The sequence below is a fragment of the Balaenoptera musculus genome, chromosome 1 (genome assembly GCF_009873245.2).
Source record: "Balaenoptera musculus isolate JJ_BM4_2016_0621 chromosome 1, mBalMus1.pri.v3, whole genome shotgun sequence".
Lineage (NCBI taxonomy): Eukaryota > Metazoa > Chordata > Mammalia > Artiodactyla > Balaenopteridae > Balaenoptera > Balaenoptera musculus.
The window spans coordinates 108,272,304-108,290,050 of NC_045785.1; the positions used below are offsets into that span (position 1 = coordinate 108,272,304).

General features: G+C 40.6%; 1 protein-coding gene across 2 annotated transcripts in view; it reads right to left on the reverse strand.

Annotated features, from left to right (window-relative positions):
• Nucleotides 1-17,747, reverse strand: part of OTUD7B (OTU deubiquitinase 7B) — a 56,538-nt gene that overhangs the window by 8,752 nt on the left and 30,039 nt on the right. For both annotated transcript variants that reach the window (XM_036844355.1, XM_036844347.1), the window contains exons 2-10: nucleotides 16,741-16,890; nucleotides 12,695-12,883; nucleotides 10,586-10,813; nucleotides 9,009-9,110; nucleotides 7,022-7,149; nucleotides 2,956-3,068; nucleotides 1,160-1,287; nucleotides 702-851; nucleotides 5-119 (exon numbers count right to left, since the gene is read on the reverse strand). In XM_036844355.1, the coding sequence (XP_036700250.1) occupies nucleotides 5-119; nucleotides 702-851; nucleotides 1,160-1,287; nucleotides 2,956-3,068; nucleotides 7,022-7,149; nucleotides 9,009-9,110; nucleotides 10,586-10,813; nucleotides 12,695-12,883; nucleotides 16,741-16,825 (1,238 nt within the window). In that variant the 5' untranslated portion in view covers nucleotides 16,826-16,890. The remainder of the gene's footprint in view (nucleotides 1-4; nucleotides 120-701; nucleotides 852-1,159; nucleotides 1,288-2,955; nucleotides 3,069-7,021; nucleotides 7,150-9,008; nucleotides 9,111-10,585; nucleotides 10,814-12,694; nucleotides 12,884-16,740; nucleotides 16,891-17,747) is intronic.

Genomic DNA, 17,747 nt, shown 5'->3' on the forward strand with positions numbered 1-17,747 from the left:
TCACCTGGCCAATCGGACATTGTCATTGTCATCTTTGCCCCACTCCCAGCCCTTTCCAGGGTCCACAGCAAAGTGCAAGGGCAGCAGCTTATTCTCTGAATCTGTAAGTGGGATCACAGCTGGGAAGGAAAGAAACATGATCAAGGAGTCTCTTTGAGAAGAGAGGAAGGCAACTGAACACAGACTGACTTCAGTGAAAAGGAGGCTGAACCATACCAAAGGTCTCTAACTGCAGTCACTTCTCAGTTCGTAACATGTGAATTACCTTAGCATTTAAAAACTTAACAGGCAGGTTTTCCCTTGTAACCCAGCACACAATTTAGGCCACTAATCTCCATGACTTCCCACCAGTCAGCTAGCACCCATGATGTTCTTGCCAGTTAACGGAGATTCAGGGAATTCAAAGTCATTATCAAGACAAATATAGCAAAGCATCATTTGGAAGGTACTATGAGCTTACTGTATAAGCTCTTTACTCCAGAGCAGGGAATACAGGCTGTGTTTTTCTCCAAACCTTTTTTTTTTTTTTAATTTTAAAACCTCTGTATATCTTATAGCTTAGTAAAACCGTATCAACATGCACTGTCTGAGCTTGCATGTCACTTAATTCTTTCCTCCTACATTCTCTCTCATTTCAGTTTTTCGAAGTGAAAATAAAGCAGACCAAAAGACACCAGAGACACAGACACTGCATTCCGCACCTTGTTCCTTGGCATTCTCCTTCTGTTCCATGGACACAAGTGCAGAAAAGTGGGCCTGATCGTAGGCGAGCACCAGAGGGGAGCGGTGACACTGGCTGGCTGGAACCTCCAAGGGCAGATAGATTCCCCCAAAGGGAATAGGGGCGAATGCTGCAGGAAACCACGGAGGTTATTATTAAGGCTATATTCTTGCCTAGTGGGAAATCCCTCCACCCCACTCTGCCAATTGAGCCCCCCTCTCATTCCAACCCATGTTTAATAATTCTTTCCTAAGAAGCCACATCAATTAACCTCAGCTGCTTTACTCTGAATCTCATGAGAATTTTGCCTTGCTCTAATTTATACCTTGTTTTTTCCCCAAGGGTCTATATAACCCCTTTCCTGCCCTCCTTCCAGTGCTTTGCCCAAGGCTCTGCAGATAGGGCTGCTCAGGGTACAGTGAGGACTGACTGACTCACCTTCCCCGCCAGAGTCCCTCAGCATGGTGTCTGCCACAACGACTATGGGCCTCCTAAGCACATGGGCAAGGACGAAAACATGGAATTCTTCTAGGCTCTCATACACAGGCTCTTCTGAACTCTCCACCCTAGAGTGGCAGGAGGCGAGAGAGAGGAAGGAGTGCAGTGGAAGGGAGAGGGAAGAAAACAAAACAAGAGACCCATGAAGACCAGCTCTGCAAAGAAGAAAAAACAATGTCCCTTCCTTGTTTTCCAGTCTTAAGGCTGCCACACACACAGCTGATTATTTTATGCTACCATGGCTGTTTCTACTTTCGTTTCACAGATGGGGAAATACAAGAAAAGAAATATGAAGGTTCAAGTAGTTTAGGAATCGGCACGTAATCCCTCTCTTAATACCCATCTTGTTCAACAACCTTCCCCAATTCTTTGTCCAGTAGCTCAGTGTACAGCTGTGTAGCTTCACCCTGCTTATCACTTCATGCACCACAACCACCCAAACATCACACTCCCCATGTCCTATCAAAAAAGGACAAAACAAAACACAACAGGAAAGAAACAAAAATCCCTCCTTCTATGTTCACTTACTTGAAGAACAGCCTCACCCATCTGCTTAGTAGCCTAATCAGAAATCTGTGAAATATTTACTGTTCTTTATATTTCATCTTCAATTAATCACCTGGCTTGACCAATTCCATCTTTTAAGTGTCTCTTGTAACTGTCTCCTCTGGCCTATCTGCAACCCACCACTCTTGCTCACACCCATTACTACTACTCCCCTCCGCTTCATCATCCACTCTGCTGTCAGTGTGTTCAAATACATGAATTTGCTCCCGTCACTCAAAAACTCACAATTTAGTGGCTTCCTGCCCCCTAAAGCAATGTTATTCAACATTGGGTGCTTGCTACAAATGCAGATTTCTGGGCCTCACCTCAGTCCAACTCAACTGGACTTCTTTAGGGTGGAAGTCCAAAAATCTGCATTTTAAACAATCCTCCCAGATTATTCTTATGCCCAATAAAGTTTGGATAGGTTATAGTTTTTTAACTTTTTAACTATAGAAAAATTTTAAATTTTAAACATATTCAAAACTAGAAAGAATATTATACTAAACTCTCATGTATCCATCACCCAGCCTCAACGATTATGAACACATGGTCAATCTTGTTTCACCTAGACCTTGATATATTTTCCTAGGGATGGCCTCCACACCCACGCCACCCCACCAGATTATTCTGGAGCAAATCCTAGACATCATATAATTTCATCCATGAATACTTCAGTTTCAGTCTCTAAAAAGTAAAAGACTCCTTTTAAAAATGACCACAATACCATCAATACCACACTTTAAAAACTTAACAATAATGTAGATATTATTCACATTTCCCCAACTGTCTTATAAATGTCCATACATTCCAGCTGGTTGATGTGTCTCTAAAGTGTCTTTAAACTTAGGTTCTTTCTCCCTTTTTGTTTTCTTTGTCTTTATTTATTGAGGAAACCACGTCATTTGTCCTGCAGTTTCCCAAAGTCTGGATAGAATACAATTTTAATTCCTTAGCATGGCACACAAAAATCTGGACTGCCTAGCCTCATCTATCATTCTGCGCCACATACTATATATTCTGGCAATACTGAACTACCTGTATTTCCTAGAATGTACCATGCTGTTACACCCTTCTGTGCCCTTGCCATGGCTTCTCTCCTCTCCTTCTAACATCCTCTTAGCACAGAGCTCTTTGGACACAGAACTCAGCAAAGATTATTTCCTGCTCCTCCAGTTAGACATACTTACCCACCACAGTTGGCTCCATTGGTACCTAGATGCATGCGGGGTTCACTTGAGGCAAGCTTGATCAGCTCGTTCCATTCCTTCTGCCACTCATCCTCTGTGTATACCAGCCCCGACTGTGTGAAAGACAGGCAAGGAATATCAAGCAATTAGAGGCTAGGTTCAAGAGGCAATAGCCATTCCAACTCACTCGTGTTACTCTGCTCCCTATTCTCTTACCACTTGGCTAACAATTTGTACTACAAAGTCCAATCTCTTCTCCCATTTATAGTCAGGATCCATGAAAGAATGTCTATGATCACTCACGCTTCTTCCATTCTTTTCTGACCCATTGCAGTCTAGCTTCTGCATCTGCCCTCCAGCCTATGCCCCCTCCCTCACCCCCACAAACTACTTCACCTAACTGACTCTAGCAAAGACAATGACCTTCTAATTGCCAAATTCAGCAAACTCTTCAGTTCTTATCTTTCTTAGCCTTCATGTGGCATTTGATCTCCTCAAACTTTCTTTTCGTTTAGCTCACACAACACTACTTTCTCTTACCTCTCTGAACTCTACCTCAAAAATATTGATGTTGTGTCACTGATTTTAGCCTTGGTTCTTTCTAGGTTATCTTTTCTACTACTATAATCTCCTCTACTGCTATCTACATGCTCAGGATTCAAAAATCTTCTTCTCCAGCCCAGATTTCCTCTTAATTTCTATGTTCACATCCAGCTGCCTACTGAAGACTGCCACCTGCCCATGACTACCTCAAACTCTGTGCAGTCAAAACTGAACTTCTACCTCTTCAAAAACCCTCTCTTCCTTTTTTCCTACCTTTGTAAACAACACTATCACCCAAACACCCAACTAGAAACCAGGGGGTTATCTACGACTCCTCTCCTTTCACCCATCCCATACCTGGATCCTTTAGTCAACAGTTATTAAGCATGAACTACTGCAATGGACCCTTAATTGGTTTTACTACTTCCAGTCATACATTCTTATGATCCATTTTCTACAATGCTACTAGAAAGATTTTTCTAAAATTAAAATCTGATGATGTTTGCTTCCTGCCACAAATTCTTTTAAGACCTGTCATTACCTATTAGATACAGTTTAAACTCCTTAAGCATAGCATACACACTCCGCTTCCTGGCTCCCAACCCACTTCTCTAATACCATTTAATTAGTCATAGTTCCTTGAATGCACCGTGTTGTTTTATACTTCTGAGCTTTTGCCTAGGTTGTTCCTTCTGCCTGGAGCAGCCCACTCCATATCCACCTCGTGAACAATTTCTCAACTGTCAGGAAAGAACTCAAGTATCACTCCTCTATGAAGCCCTTCCTAAATCTCCCTGGTACATCAACCACTCACTCCTTCCTTTGTGCCCTCCCTCCTCAACTGCTATGTAGACTTCTATCTTAGAAGTCATAACCTGTTACTTTGTTGCAATTATGTATTTACATGTCCATCTCCTACTACTACTCCTAAGAGGCAGGACCATGTTTTATGCAATATGCCTAGTACCTACTATGTGATCAGTAATCAGTAAATACATGCTCAGTAAAACTATTAATTTTTATTAAAGGAGCGGAAGGCGTAGTACAAACAATCTTAAAATACCATATTGGCTTTAGGATGTATATGATGATTTGGAAGAAAATCTGTATTATTAATTATATTTGGCCTATATAAGTGTTAAAATGAGTTTATACTTTAAACACACATTGACATAGTAGAAAGGATCACACTGGAAACATGAGAGGTATCAGAACAAATATAACAGGAATTAAAGAGCTATTGTGACCACATTTTACTTTAACAATAAAAAAAAAAAGACAACGCTATTTTCAATGTGTAAAGTTCTATCACAGATTTTTTCAACTAAAAATACAAAAGAACAATGCACAGGTTATATACGGGGTGCTCCGGTCACTCTGATAAATGGTCCCTGATACACATTCATGAGGATCTGCCTCCCTCTTGCTCTCACCTATTTTTGTTTGCTGTTTTCATACACACAGCCACTAGGTGGTGTGCCCTCCTAGGCTGAAAATGTTCTTACTGTGTTTTACCACCATTTTCAACAACAAAACAAGGAGGCCTGGGAAATCAAAACCAATTTAGTTTGTTTGGTGTTTGGTACTGGCTAAAAGTAGCTCCCCAGTCCGTCACCCCCTTCCCCACCCCACTGTAATGCTATGAATGGTCTGAGCTAAAACAATTATCTCGTTTCCATATGGAACTTTCAATGTGCTGAGAAAAGGAGGAAAAAGATAGCTCCTTCAGTATCTACTATCCTCCAGGCATGTATTTCCATTTGAGGACTTTGAGAGGGAATAGATGGCTGACCAAGAATAGAACTTGGGTATTTCTGGGTCTCCTGGCTAAATACCATCATAATCTAACCCCACCTTTAAAATAGTAACTATAACAGCTTAATATAGCTGGAATTGGGCCTACCTATCCTCTGACTGTGGCTATCATGTCTACTTTACTAGCTGGCATGACCTGGTTTGGTCTTTTCCTGTCTCTGAAGTGGTCAAATCTAAGGTTCAGATATAGCCTGAATTCAACAATGAGGAAGGCAAACTCTAGTCTGGCTCTAGCTCAGGCAAAAAAAGCTCTCCACATAGTCCAGCTCAGCTCACCAGACTGCCAGGGGGTTTGGTGGCAATAAAGAATGCTGTTTACTTGGCCTTGCCCCTGTGCATTTCTTTCCCTCAGGAATCTTCTGGGGCAGACTGGCTGATCAAAGACCGGATTCTAATCTTAATATCATCCTAATTTTAAGGTTGAGTTCTTTATTTTTGAGAAGGAAACATAACACATTCTACTTCCATATTTTAAATCTTGAGAACATAAAATTCTAATAACTGAAACAAACAAAAATCTGTTAGTTCTATATTATGGCCAGTTATGATAGAGCAATAAAAAGAGAGGGAAAAGAAGCTGGAAATTAAGTTTCTGAAGAGATATTCCCATATCAATGCCAGAAACACCCAGCTTTATATACATGGCAAAAATAAAAAAGATATACACGAAGAGCAGGAGATAAACATAGAAGACAGAGAACCAGGGCAAAAGGAAATAGGAAGATTCATTATCTTTATGTAACTGTATAACGTCATTATTAAAGGGAAGGGAATCGGCAAACTTTTTTCTGTAAAGGGCCAGACAGGAAATATTTTAGGCTTTGCGGTGGGGCAATGTGCAGCTTCTATATTCTGCTGCTGTAGCACAAACACATGTAAATGAATTGAGTTGGGGAGGCTGTGTTCCAATAAAAATTTTTTTTTAACAAAAACAGTTGGTGGGATTTGACCCACAGGCCATATTTTGCCCAGCCCGTAATAGGGATGGAAAGTACAAACAGTCCAGTGTTGCTTTTTTTCTTTTTTTTTTTTTTTGGCTGCGTCGTGGTGGTGGGGATTGAACCTGGGCCATGGCAGTGAAACCGCCAGAGTCCTAACCACTGGACCACCAGGGAACTTCCCAGTGTTGCTTTCTTATACGAAAGCAGCCTCAACATTTACTAAATCCCTGAGAAGTACCAATTAAACTCAACTCAACATCTGCTGAACTTCTAAGAAGTACCATTCAAACTCATGCTTTTACAATTTTTTAACAAATAAACTGAACATATGAAAAACAAACAGTATATATGGCCAAAACTATTTTTATGCATTTACATTTCTATAATGGTTGAAAACATAAGTCCTTAAAAATTGGTCTACCCTTATTATAAGCAAAAAAACCAAAACAACACAAAAATCCTACGAGCATGTCATATTTCATTTTGCAAAAGACTGCCACTAAAGGCTTATTGAGTGCCTATTGGATAGAAAAGCACAACGTTAGGTACCTCCTCTACAAATCTCCACTTCCCCACACCAGTTCTCATAACTCTATCAGAAGGCATGTACCCTATGGTGGTATCTGAATTTTCAACCATTTCCAGGATTACAAGAGGAGTAACACTGACCTAAGCACCTAAGTAGGAGACATTTCCTACTGGTAGGCACTGAGCGTTTCCACTAGGTAACTCTGGGAAACAAGGTGCTCCTGCCCAAGCTCCCTCACCTCTTTATTCTGCTGAGTTTGCTGCCACCTCCAGCGCCGTTTTAATGCTTCCTTCTCCGCTCCCTTCTCCATTAGTGCATACAAAGCTTTCCGTAGCATCAAGTCCCGATCATGGAAACCCCACATCCCTATGGCAAGAAAACATGATGGTTAAGACACCCTACCTTGACTCAACTCCACTTATTAATTATGATACACAGACCCTGGCATGAAGGAAATCAGGCTGAAGCCCAGGTTCAAAGAAACCCCTGCTGTGACTTGGGGGAAAGGTAATCAAGAAAGAAAAGATGTTCCTATTCTGGAGGTTCAGAAACTTTGAGAACCTGAAAGTGGGGGATATACCACATCCTACAAACTCCTGACAAGAAGCCTTTACTCGTGATACCAAGTCTAACAAATTAAAATACAGAGTGGGAATTCCCTGGCCATCTAGTGGTTAGGACTCCTCGCTCTCACTGCCAAGGGCCTGGGTTCGATCCCTGGTCGGGGAACTAAAATCCCATAAGCCTCGTGGTGCGGCCAATTAAAAACAAATTTTTTTTAATAAATAAAGTAAAATACAGAGTAGCAGCAGATAAGATGGGTCTGGCACATAGCAATCAGCATCAAAGCTTGAGGGGTGGTTGGAAAATGGGGACTTTTTTTAAAAGCTAAGGCAAATAATATATTGAATTATAAATAGGCACAACAATTTAAAGAAAACAAGTCAATAATTATGTAATATTTTTGTATGGTGACAGATGGTAACTACACTTAACATGGTGATCATTTTGAAATGTATAGAAATATTGAATTGCCATGTTGTATGCCAGGGTATAACAGTGTTGTAGGTCAATTATACTTCAAAAACAGACAAACTCATAGAAAAAGAGATCAGATTTGTGGTTACCAAAGGCAGGGGGAATTGGATGAAGGTAGTTAAAAGGTACAAAGTTCCCATTTACAAGACTATTGAGTACTAGGGGTACAATGTACAACATGATAAATATAATTACACTGCTGTACGTTATATATGAAAGATGTTAAGAGAGTAAATCCTAAAAGTTCTCATCTCAAGGAAAAAAGAATTTTTTCTATCTCTTTAATTTTGTATCCATGAGATGATGAATGTCCACTAAACTTATTGTAGTCATCTCATAATGCATGTAAGTCAAATCACTATGCTGTATAAAACTTATACAGTGCCGTATGTCAATTATATCAATAAAACTGGAAAAAAAAAAAGAAAGAAAAAGAAAAATACATTATTCTAGATTAGACATACATTAAAAAATAATAATAAGTTTCACAGGGGACTGATGAAAACGTATCTTTTTTATATACCAAAAGAATAAATACTTAGTGGAATTATATGCATACACATACAGTATACTGCTTGCTTACTGCTGCGCATTACTTCTGGGGGCCAGTTCTCAGAGTGGCCTATGTACTCCATACGATTCCTCAACAAGACTGAAAAACCGGGGCAGGGCTCTCTTCCATCTCCTCCTGCGCCAGTGAGCGCGCACGCACACGCACACACACAGCCTTGCTCTGAGCCATCACTTCTGTCTGAGATCAAGAATGGTTGGATAGGGCTTCCCTGGTGGCGCAGTGGTTGAGAATCTGCCTGCTAATGCAGGGGACACGGGTTCGAGCCCTGGTCTGGGAAGATCCCACATGCCACGGAGCAGCTGGGCCCGTGAGCCACAACTACTGAGCCTGCGCGTCTGGAGCCTGTGCCCCGCAACGGGAGGGGCCGCGATAGTGAAAGGCCTGCGCACCGCGATGAACAGCGGTCCCCGCACCGCGATGAAGAGTGGCCCCCACTTGCCGCAACTAGAGAAAGCCCTCACACGAACCGAAGACCCAGCACAGCCAAAAATAAATAAATAAATAAAAATTAAAAAAAAAAAAAAAAAAAGAATGGTTGGATCAAGTCCTTCACATGAGATTTAACTACTGCTTCCTTTCTATGAGGGAATGAAGGACCATTTTCAAGACTCACCAAGAGAGGCTGCGTGCAGGAGGCAGTTTCCATCTCCAGTAGTTGCCAAAGGAAGGAGCCTCTGACAGGTGGGGTCCACACTCACCCACCAGTTCAAACGCCCTACAGAAACAGGAGGAAAAGGAGAGGAGCAGATGATGCATGAAGTTCTCCCTACTTCCCTATTTCTAAAACAGACTCCAAATGTGCCTCCTCTAGGAAGCCTATCCAAAATCAAACCATCACTCTATTACTCTGTGTATCTTCTTCACTTATATCTGGTTCATCAGAAACTGGTGAGCACAATTGGTTAGATCAGTGGTTCTTAAGTAGGGACAATTCCGTCCCCAAAGGGACATCTGGCAACGTCTGGAAATCTGTTTGGTTGTCACAGGTGGTGGGGGGATGCTACTGTCATCTAGTGGGTAGAGGCCAGGAAGGCTGCTAAACACAATATAATGCACAAGGCAGCTCACATAAGAAAGAATCATCTGGTCTCAGGTGTCAGTAGTGCTAAGATTGAATAACCCTGGGTTGGATGATGAGGCCTAGGTCATAGGTCGAAATCTGTGTTGGCTACTTGGTCTGGCTCTGATTTCTTCACTCTGGTCAGGAGACCAGCAGACACTGTAGCAATAAAGGTCAGCACAAATCTATCATCAGTAAAAGAAAAACAACCCAACACGTATATTCAAAGTGTCATGCAAGTATCATCTGCATATATGACAGTAAGCATGTCACCATGTATGTGGTATGACTTTAAAGACATGAGCAATAAGACAAAGTACTTAAAATACCCAAGAAAATGAGTCTCAATTCTGTAGTCATCCTACAATTGCTGATCCATTACTTATATAAGGAAAATGTTTTATGAATGATGCTTAAAAGTTTTCTTAAATTACTGGACGTCTACTGAGAGAAAAACTGGCCTATAATCACAGCAGTCAGATAAACTGCTTACTACTTAAAAAATTGTAAATAGATGCACACGATTAGTATAGAAGGGCACAAAATGAAAAACAAGACTTTCCTTTCTGTGCCCCCACCTCCCACCCCCCGTCCTTCTTCCATGGGAGGTTTTTAATAACTGACTAGCTTTCCCAGAAATCCCAGCTGCCTCACCCATCATACCAACAAATTTTAAATATAATTTAAGACAAACATAATTGTATAGGTAAATAAATCTTTTGGGAAAGGTTCGTATAAATAAATGTGACTTAGTTTAATCATCACTGTGCATCATCTACAGCTTTGGTTCTTTCTGTCTACAAGGTGTTCCAGAGCCAATTATAATTCATTTGTATTTTTTTCATGTACTGATTTTTAGGTATTGATTTGTAGGCCTTTCACATGTGTATCTGGTTTTCCTTCAATCAAACAGGAAATTTCCAGAGGAAAGTGTCTTATTTGTGTCCTTTCTTTAACTTGAAGAAGCACCTAGCTCAGTACATGTCTCTCTGACTGACTGCCGAGTTTGACTGCAATCAGTCAGATCGCAGGCTTAGACTGGAAGCTGCTTGTCAAGCCCAGCCCCTCCGCGTGGCTGCCTAGAGGTGGAGAGCAGAGGGAAGAGCATGGGAAAGGAAGTGCTCACTGACCTGCCTGCTCCAAGGCAACCAGCATGGACTGCTCAATGAGGTCTCTCTCTATGAAGCTGCGAAAGTCTTCATTGTACACAGTGAGATCTGGAAGCTGGAAGGCACAGATGGGCATTTCCAGGGGGTGCTCACTGCTCCCCCCACCCCCACCATTGGAGGAGACATGGGACCGGGCCAGGGAAACAATGCTGGAGCTGGCGTGGGAGATGCCCCTAGACAGGCGTTTTTCTGCAATGAGAAATGGAGTCACCTTAGAACAAACACAACCCACTCAGAGAACTTTCCACTCATGAGGTGATGGTTACCTCTTTACAAGATTTCCAGTCAGGGAAAAACTGTAAGTCTAACTGGCTACCAAATGTCATGACCCTCTTTCTCATGCCAAATACAGTTGGAGAAACATAGAAAGTGGCATTTTCACAGGCACTCACATTAGCACCAAATATACGTTCCTCTTCCTACCCTTTTGCCTGAACTTCTCTCCACGACACTGTCTTGTTCCACTTCCATTTCCCAACATAATAGGGACCCTTCATTTGGCAACTTAGTCATTGTTTGGTGGGAGGAAAAGGGAATAAGGGAAATGGAGTTTCATTTGGCTAGACTGAGTGAAATAATCTCTCTGATAATTTTCAGGGCCTTGGAGAATGTAGAAAAGGATTTCCGTTATAGAAAATTAATGACAAATCTTACACATTCAGGAAGTTTCTTATCTACCATCAATAACATTTATTTACATTATTTACTATAACTTTTCTTGATACTCATATTTATCAGAAATTTATAGGTAGTCAATTCTTACTTAACATACTACAGAGGAAGGCGGTAATGTAGATAGTGCCCCAAATTATTTCATTTGTTTTGAATACATGGCACTTATAATTCTCTAGCAAATATTCCATTGTGATCATAATTTGCTCAGTATAGGATTAAAATTCATTTGCATGGCTTGAGTTATATATAATGACTATCAGAAAGAGCTACAAATTATATTGGGTATCAGGTCTTAACCCAATATTTGCCAGGGATGATGCACAAAGTAAGAAGTTAGTCTAAAGTTATTTTATAGTGTTATTTTTTAAACTCTTTTTAAAGGTATTTTAAAAGTACCACATGCCCATGGTAAAAAATCAAACTACTACCAAAAGGTTTGAAGTGTTACAAAGAAATGTCCCTCTCATTCAAAATTCCTGATCCCTTCCCCAGAGGCGACGTTTTGTATCCTTCTAGAATTTTTTTGCCGTGCCGTGTGGCGTGGTATGCGGAATCTTAATTCCCCCACCAGCGATTGAACCCATGCCTCCCTGCAGTGGAAGCACGCAGTCCTAACCACTGGACCACCAGGGAATTCCTAGAATTTTTTATGCACATAGAAGCACAAATAACTTTTATAATAATTTTTAAAAACATAAACAGGAACATGCTATATATACTGTTCTGCATCTTACCTTTCTCAATAGATTTTAGAGATTTTTCCAAAATAGCACATCAAGTTCTACTTAATTCTTTCTAACGGCTGCCAAGTATTCCATAATATGGATTACAATTTATTTAACCACTCCTCTACTAATGGATAATTAAAAGTTGTTTTCAAGCTTTAACTTTCAAGCTTTACACTACATGTCTTTGTGTCTATTTATGAATTAGGTATGTATGTATTTATTTAAAAGTATACACACCATACACAGACACACACACACACAACACATATATGATAAATTCCTAGAAACAAAATTGCTGAGATAGAGTATACATGCATTTAAAAATTTTGACAGATACTAATAAATATGAACAAAATGTCCTCCAAAGGGGTAGATGATAGTGATCCTTTGAATTCTATCTTTATGTGTACCTTATCTCAACAATTAGATCGTTATTCTTCTTCCTCTGTCTCCTTGAAGAAGGCATTTATACAGGATGGCTCTCAAGATGCAGAAAGTGAGGGGTTCCAGCATCTGGACAGACTGAGGTCACCTCTGAACATTTGGCTGGGGAGGTGGGGGAGGAATGGAATCATCTCCAAAGCATCACTAAATTCTCTGACTGGTCAGCAGCTGCCTCCCTTTCTTTCTACTCCGCATACAGAAACAGCCCTCAGCACCCCAATACCTTGAACGATGTCATCCTGCCGCTGTAGGGTGGGTCGGGGAGGGCGAGTAGACTCTCTATCAGAAAACCCTTTCTCAGGGGTCCTGGAGCCACCACTCCCCTCACTAAACGGTGGGGGCAGGTTCCCAGCATGGACCTGACGTAGCTGTTCAAAATCACTGAGGGCGGCACTCACATCCCAGTTCTTTCCTGTCAGGACACAAAGCAAAAAGTGAATTGGGCGCTGAGAGTATAGAAAAATTGAGGAAAGATACAGAACCATCATTCTAAGCATCCTATCAAAACCAGCGAGCATATACTCATGCGCACTTCAGTCATTCTCCTTTTCCTTCCCCTACTTTAATTTCCTTCATAACAAACACTTCAATCTGGAATACCACAACTTCTTTATTTACTTACTGCCTATTTCCTAAGAAAGCCCCGTGTGCATACAGAATTTGTCTCTCTGAACTGAAAGGGCCCTTGGAGACCTAGTAACCTCATTTTACAGATAAAGGAAATGAAGCCTAAAGAAGTAGAGTTACTTGCCCAAAGTCACAGCTACTTCACACCAGGGCCTCAGCTGGACTCAAGCCCAGGTCTCCTAATTCTGAGATCCAGAGAGTTCTGAGCCTAGATGTGCTCTGGGGCGTCCTAAACCACCTGAAACTGTATACAAAGTTATAGGTATGTGCATTTTTCTAAAGAAAGAGCTTATAGCTGCCATCAGGTTATCAAAGGGAATTGTTAATTCCCCTCAAATTTAAGAATCACTACTCTGCTGAAGAAAACACCTGAAGGATAGATTTGTCACAGCAGATTTTTCAGTTGCTTTCTCTAGTTAAATTAGTCAATAAATAACATACTGCATAATTGTTCACACTTCTTTTTGTTCTATTCCATTTGTCACCACCTTAATTCAATTCCTACATCACCTAGTGTCCCACCTCCAATCTACTCTAAAGGATCCCATGAGATTAATCTTTCTACAGCACAATTCTGATCATTTCAGTTCCATAATCAAATTTTTAGTGGCTTACCACTGCCTACAGAATAAAGTTTAGGCTCCTTTGTCTGACGTTCAAGGCTTTCTATGACCTAGCCTACTTTTCTAACCTTTCCTCTGTGCTTCAACTTCCCTGGCTATGAAAGTGGAGGTGATACCACATAGGATTGTTAAGAAGATTAAATTAACTGAAAGCACTTAAAACAGTGCTTGGCACACAGAAAGCATTATATATGTATTTACTGCCATTGCTGTTATGCTTCTTGTTATAATTCTCCAGTTAAGCTGTATTAATCATCCATGCCAGATGAATTGACTTCTGAGCCATTAGATTCACCACTTGCTCCAACTCCCTTTGCTCACTCTGCACTCTGCATCAGTCATACTGGCCTCTTTGCTGTTCCCAGAAACGTGCTAAGACTGCTCCCACCTACAACCTTTCCACCAACTATTCCCACTGCCTAGAAGGCTCTTTCTCCAATATATCTACACAGACAATTCCTCATCTCCTTCAGATATTTGCTCAAATGTCACGCTCTTAATAAGGCCTACCCTGACTACCCAACTAAAAATCACAACCTACCTCATCATTCCCCTTACCATTTTCCACAGCACCTAACACCTTATACTATGTACTTTACAATTTACTTGGTTATCATGTTTATTGTTTATTGACTATCTCTCAGGCTAGAATGTAAGGGCAGAGATTTTTGTTTGTTTTGTTTCGTTCAAGCATCTAGAACCTAGTACGTAATAGGTACTCAATAAATATTTGTTAAAGAATGGAGGACTTTTGTTCTGAACCAATGAATGAATAAATGATTTGTCTTGAGCACTGGATAGTTATCTCCAACTGTCTGCTAAAGTCCTTAAAATCAGGTCCTCCTAACAGTCAACAGTCTAAAACTGAATGTCCATCAACTTCCCTCCTAAAGCTTGCTTCTTCTCCTTCTTCTATATTCCCTAAATCAGTAAAGGCATCACAACCCCTCCAGGCCAGAAACTACAGTCATTTCAGCTCTTCACCATTCCCCAGACCCCACTCCTCCTCTTCCCTCACTACCTATTCAATTCTCAAGGTTGTCTGTACCCTTGAAACATTTCTCAAATCTATTCTTTCTTGTCCATTTTTATTGTCACTACCCCAATTCAGGTCCTCCTATTTTCACCTGGTATTTTGGGAGGGGGCTCCCTAGTCTCTCTACTCTTAGTCCCTCCACTCTATAATTTGTTCTTTACACTACAACCAGAGTTAACTTTCAAAGGAAAAAGCAAGAGACAGAAAGATAGAGACAGAAAATGAGGAGCAGGTCCTTTGGTTCCCTTTCTAAATTATACGTTAAATCTACCCACTTCTGTTACCACTGTAGTCCAAGTCACTATCACCTCTCACCTGAACTATGGCAACATTCTTAACTGATTTTACCACTTCATCTCTGGCCACCTTCAAATCGGTTCCATATCTTTTATCAGTGCACTGTTCAGAAACTCAAACCCAATCATTTCACTCCCCTGATTAAAATCCTTCACCAGCTTCCCACCGAACATACACTGAAATGCACAACCCTTACCATGGCCTACAAAGGACCCCCATATTCTGCTTCCTGCTTATCTAACCAGCTTCCTACCACTCTTTCTTGTACTACTCTTCCTACCTCACTCACTGTCAGTGCCAAACTCTCTCCCACCTCAGGGTCCTTGTATAAGCTACTTTTTTTACATAAACACTCTGTGCTACATCCCTTTGTCTTGCTACTCCTGTGCATCCTTCTGTGTTCAGTTCACATGTCACCTCTTCAGAAAAAGCCTTTCTGCACTCTATATCCAAATTAGGTTTCTGTCTTAAACTTCCACAGCACCCTCAACTTTTCTTTCATAGTATGAGGGTGTGTGCACATGGGTGTGTGTGAGAGAAAGGGAGACGACATGCAAGCATTAACTAGTAACACACTTGTTAAAAGTCAGACTCTGAAACCAGATTGCCTAGGTTCAAATCCTACTTAACTTCTTGGACCTCAGTTTTTAAGCTGTAATACTGGGATAATAAAACCTATTTTACAGAATGGTTGTGAGAATAAAGTAATATATTTCAAGTGCCTCACACATATTGAATACATAGAAGTGTTCAACACATGTTACAAGAGGAGGAGAAGGCATTTGAGCTGAATCCGGAAGGAGGAGGAGAATTTCAAGAGAATAATGGAGGAAAGGACACTGCAGACTTAGGAGATAACTTAATATGATCAGGGAAAGGAAACAGGTCAGGCCTGGCTGGAGCACAGGAACTGTGGGAGAAGGTAGTAGGAGATGAAACTGAAAATACAAGTTAAGAGCAAAGCCATACTGAATTAGCAAACTAGAATTTAAACCCTGATCTTCTGTTTCCAAACCAACACTATTCTCACAGGTGGCTAAGTAAATGTCATATTGCCACACCTTACTAAGGGCTAACAACCTAGAAAATTACCTATGTGTGCTAAGAACTTGCTCCTTTCCCCACAGGCTCACCTATTTGCGTCATTATATATTTTCACCAAAAAGCATCTGTTAACTATGACTCCAAACAAAGAATCCTACTGACATGATGCCAAGCCTAAAGGACCTTAAAATCTAGAACATTCACACTTACGTATACATACAGATATAAGTAAACAAAAGCAGCTAAATGAAAACATTAAATTAATCCACTCTATATAGAATGACCCATACAAGTTAGGGAAGGAAAGACAAAAAACATGAAAATCTAATCATTTATACATAAAAAGGAAGTCTTACAGATGTAAAACTATGGTTTTAGTGGACTAATATCAGATTTCACTTGCATTACCTGAGCTTAAATTGACAGTGGAGAAAGCTACCCAAAAATTCAAGGTGAAAAGGGAATTTTGCATTTTAAAATTATGGTGGGTCATACACAAAGTAGATTATTAGAAGTAACTTAAATGTAAGGCCTACCATACACAAAGTGTCTTTCTGATCACGTTAAATGTTCCAAATCATCCTAACAATAAATATCACATCTTATTTTCTCTCTTCTCATTCTCCCCCAAAGACTCCTTACCTTCCAGGAGATCTCGGGCCAACCCTGGCTCTGCTCCTGTGGAACGGACAAAATCTGACAGGACAGCATCCATGTCCAGGGTCATGTGATCATTAAGTACTTTCAGGCAGCTGATGTAGGGAGGACATAGATCAAAATTCAGGCCTCCACCTGAGGAGGAAATAAACACATAAGGCCCAAATTACACTGGAACGGGATGATCATAGCCCAATTTCAGCAGCTTCCTAACCAAATGGGGAAACTAACTATCCTAGCTCATTCATTTCAGTAGAATTTATTATGAAGAGTAACATTTAGTTTCCTAATTTCTCATTAACATTAGTTTTTTTTCCTTTCATTATATAAGTTTCAGGTGTCTAGCATTACAGTTCAACATCTATAAACACTACAGTGATCACCATCACAAGTCTAGTTACCATCCATTACACACAGTTCACCCATTTCACCTATATTAATTTCTTAACTACTATATTAACCACAAAACCATAATACCACTCCAAATAATGCTCTTCCTTACCTTTCTAGAGTATTACATTTCTACCCATCAGTTTGCTTATCCAAACTAATGGAAGGAAGCAGCAGACTACCACCCTGAAGAATTCCCCACCTGCATTATTCTCTTACATAGCGCCTGTTTATTTCCTTCTTGGCACTTGAAATACCCTGAAATTATTTTAGTTGGTTGCTGTCTAGCCTCCTCCTCCAACATAAAAGTTTCTTGAAAGTACAGAGCTTGTGTGTTTTGTCCACTAATGTATCCCCAGCATGTATCCCTTGGCACAGTGCTTGGCACACAGCTCTCAGCAAACATTTTACTGAATGAATGAATACTATACACTGAATAACTTTAGAGTTGACTAGTATTCTGATGCTAGCTGAGGAAATGGGAGGAGCAAACTGATATCTAAACTCACTCAAAATAGGGACTTCCCTGGCGGTCCAATGGTTAGGACGCTGCGCTTCCACTGCAGGGGGCATGGGTTCGATGCCTGGTCGGGGAACTAAGA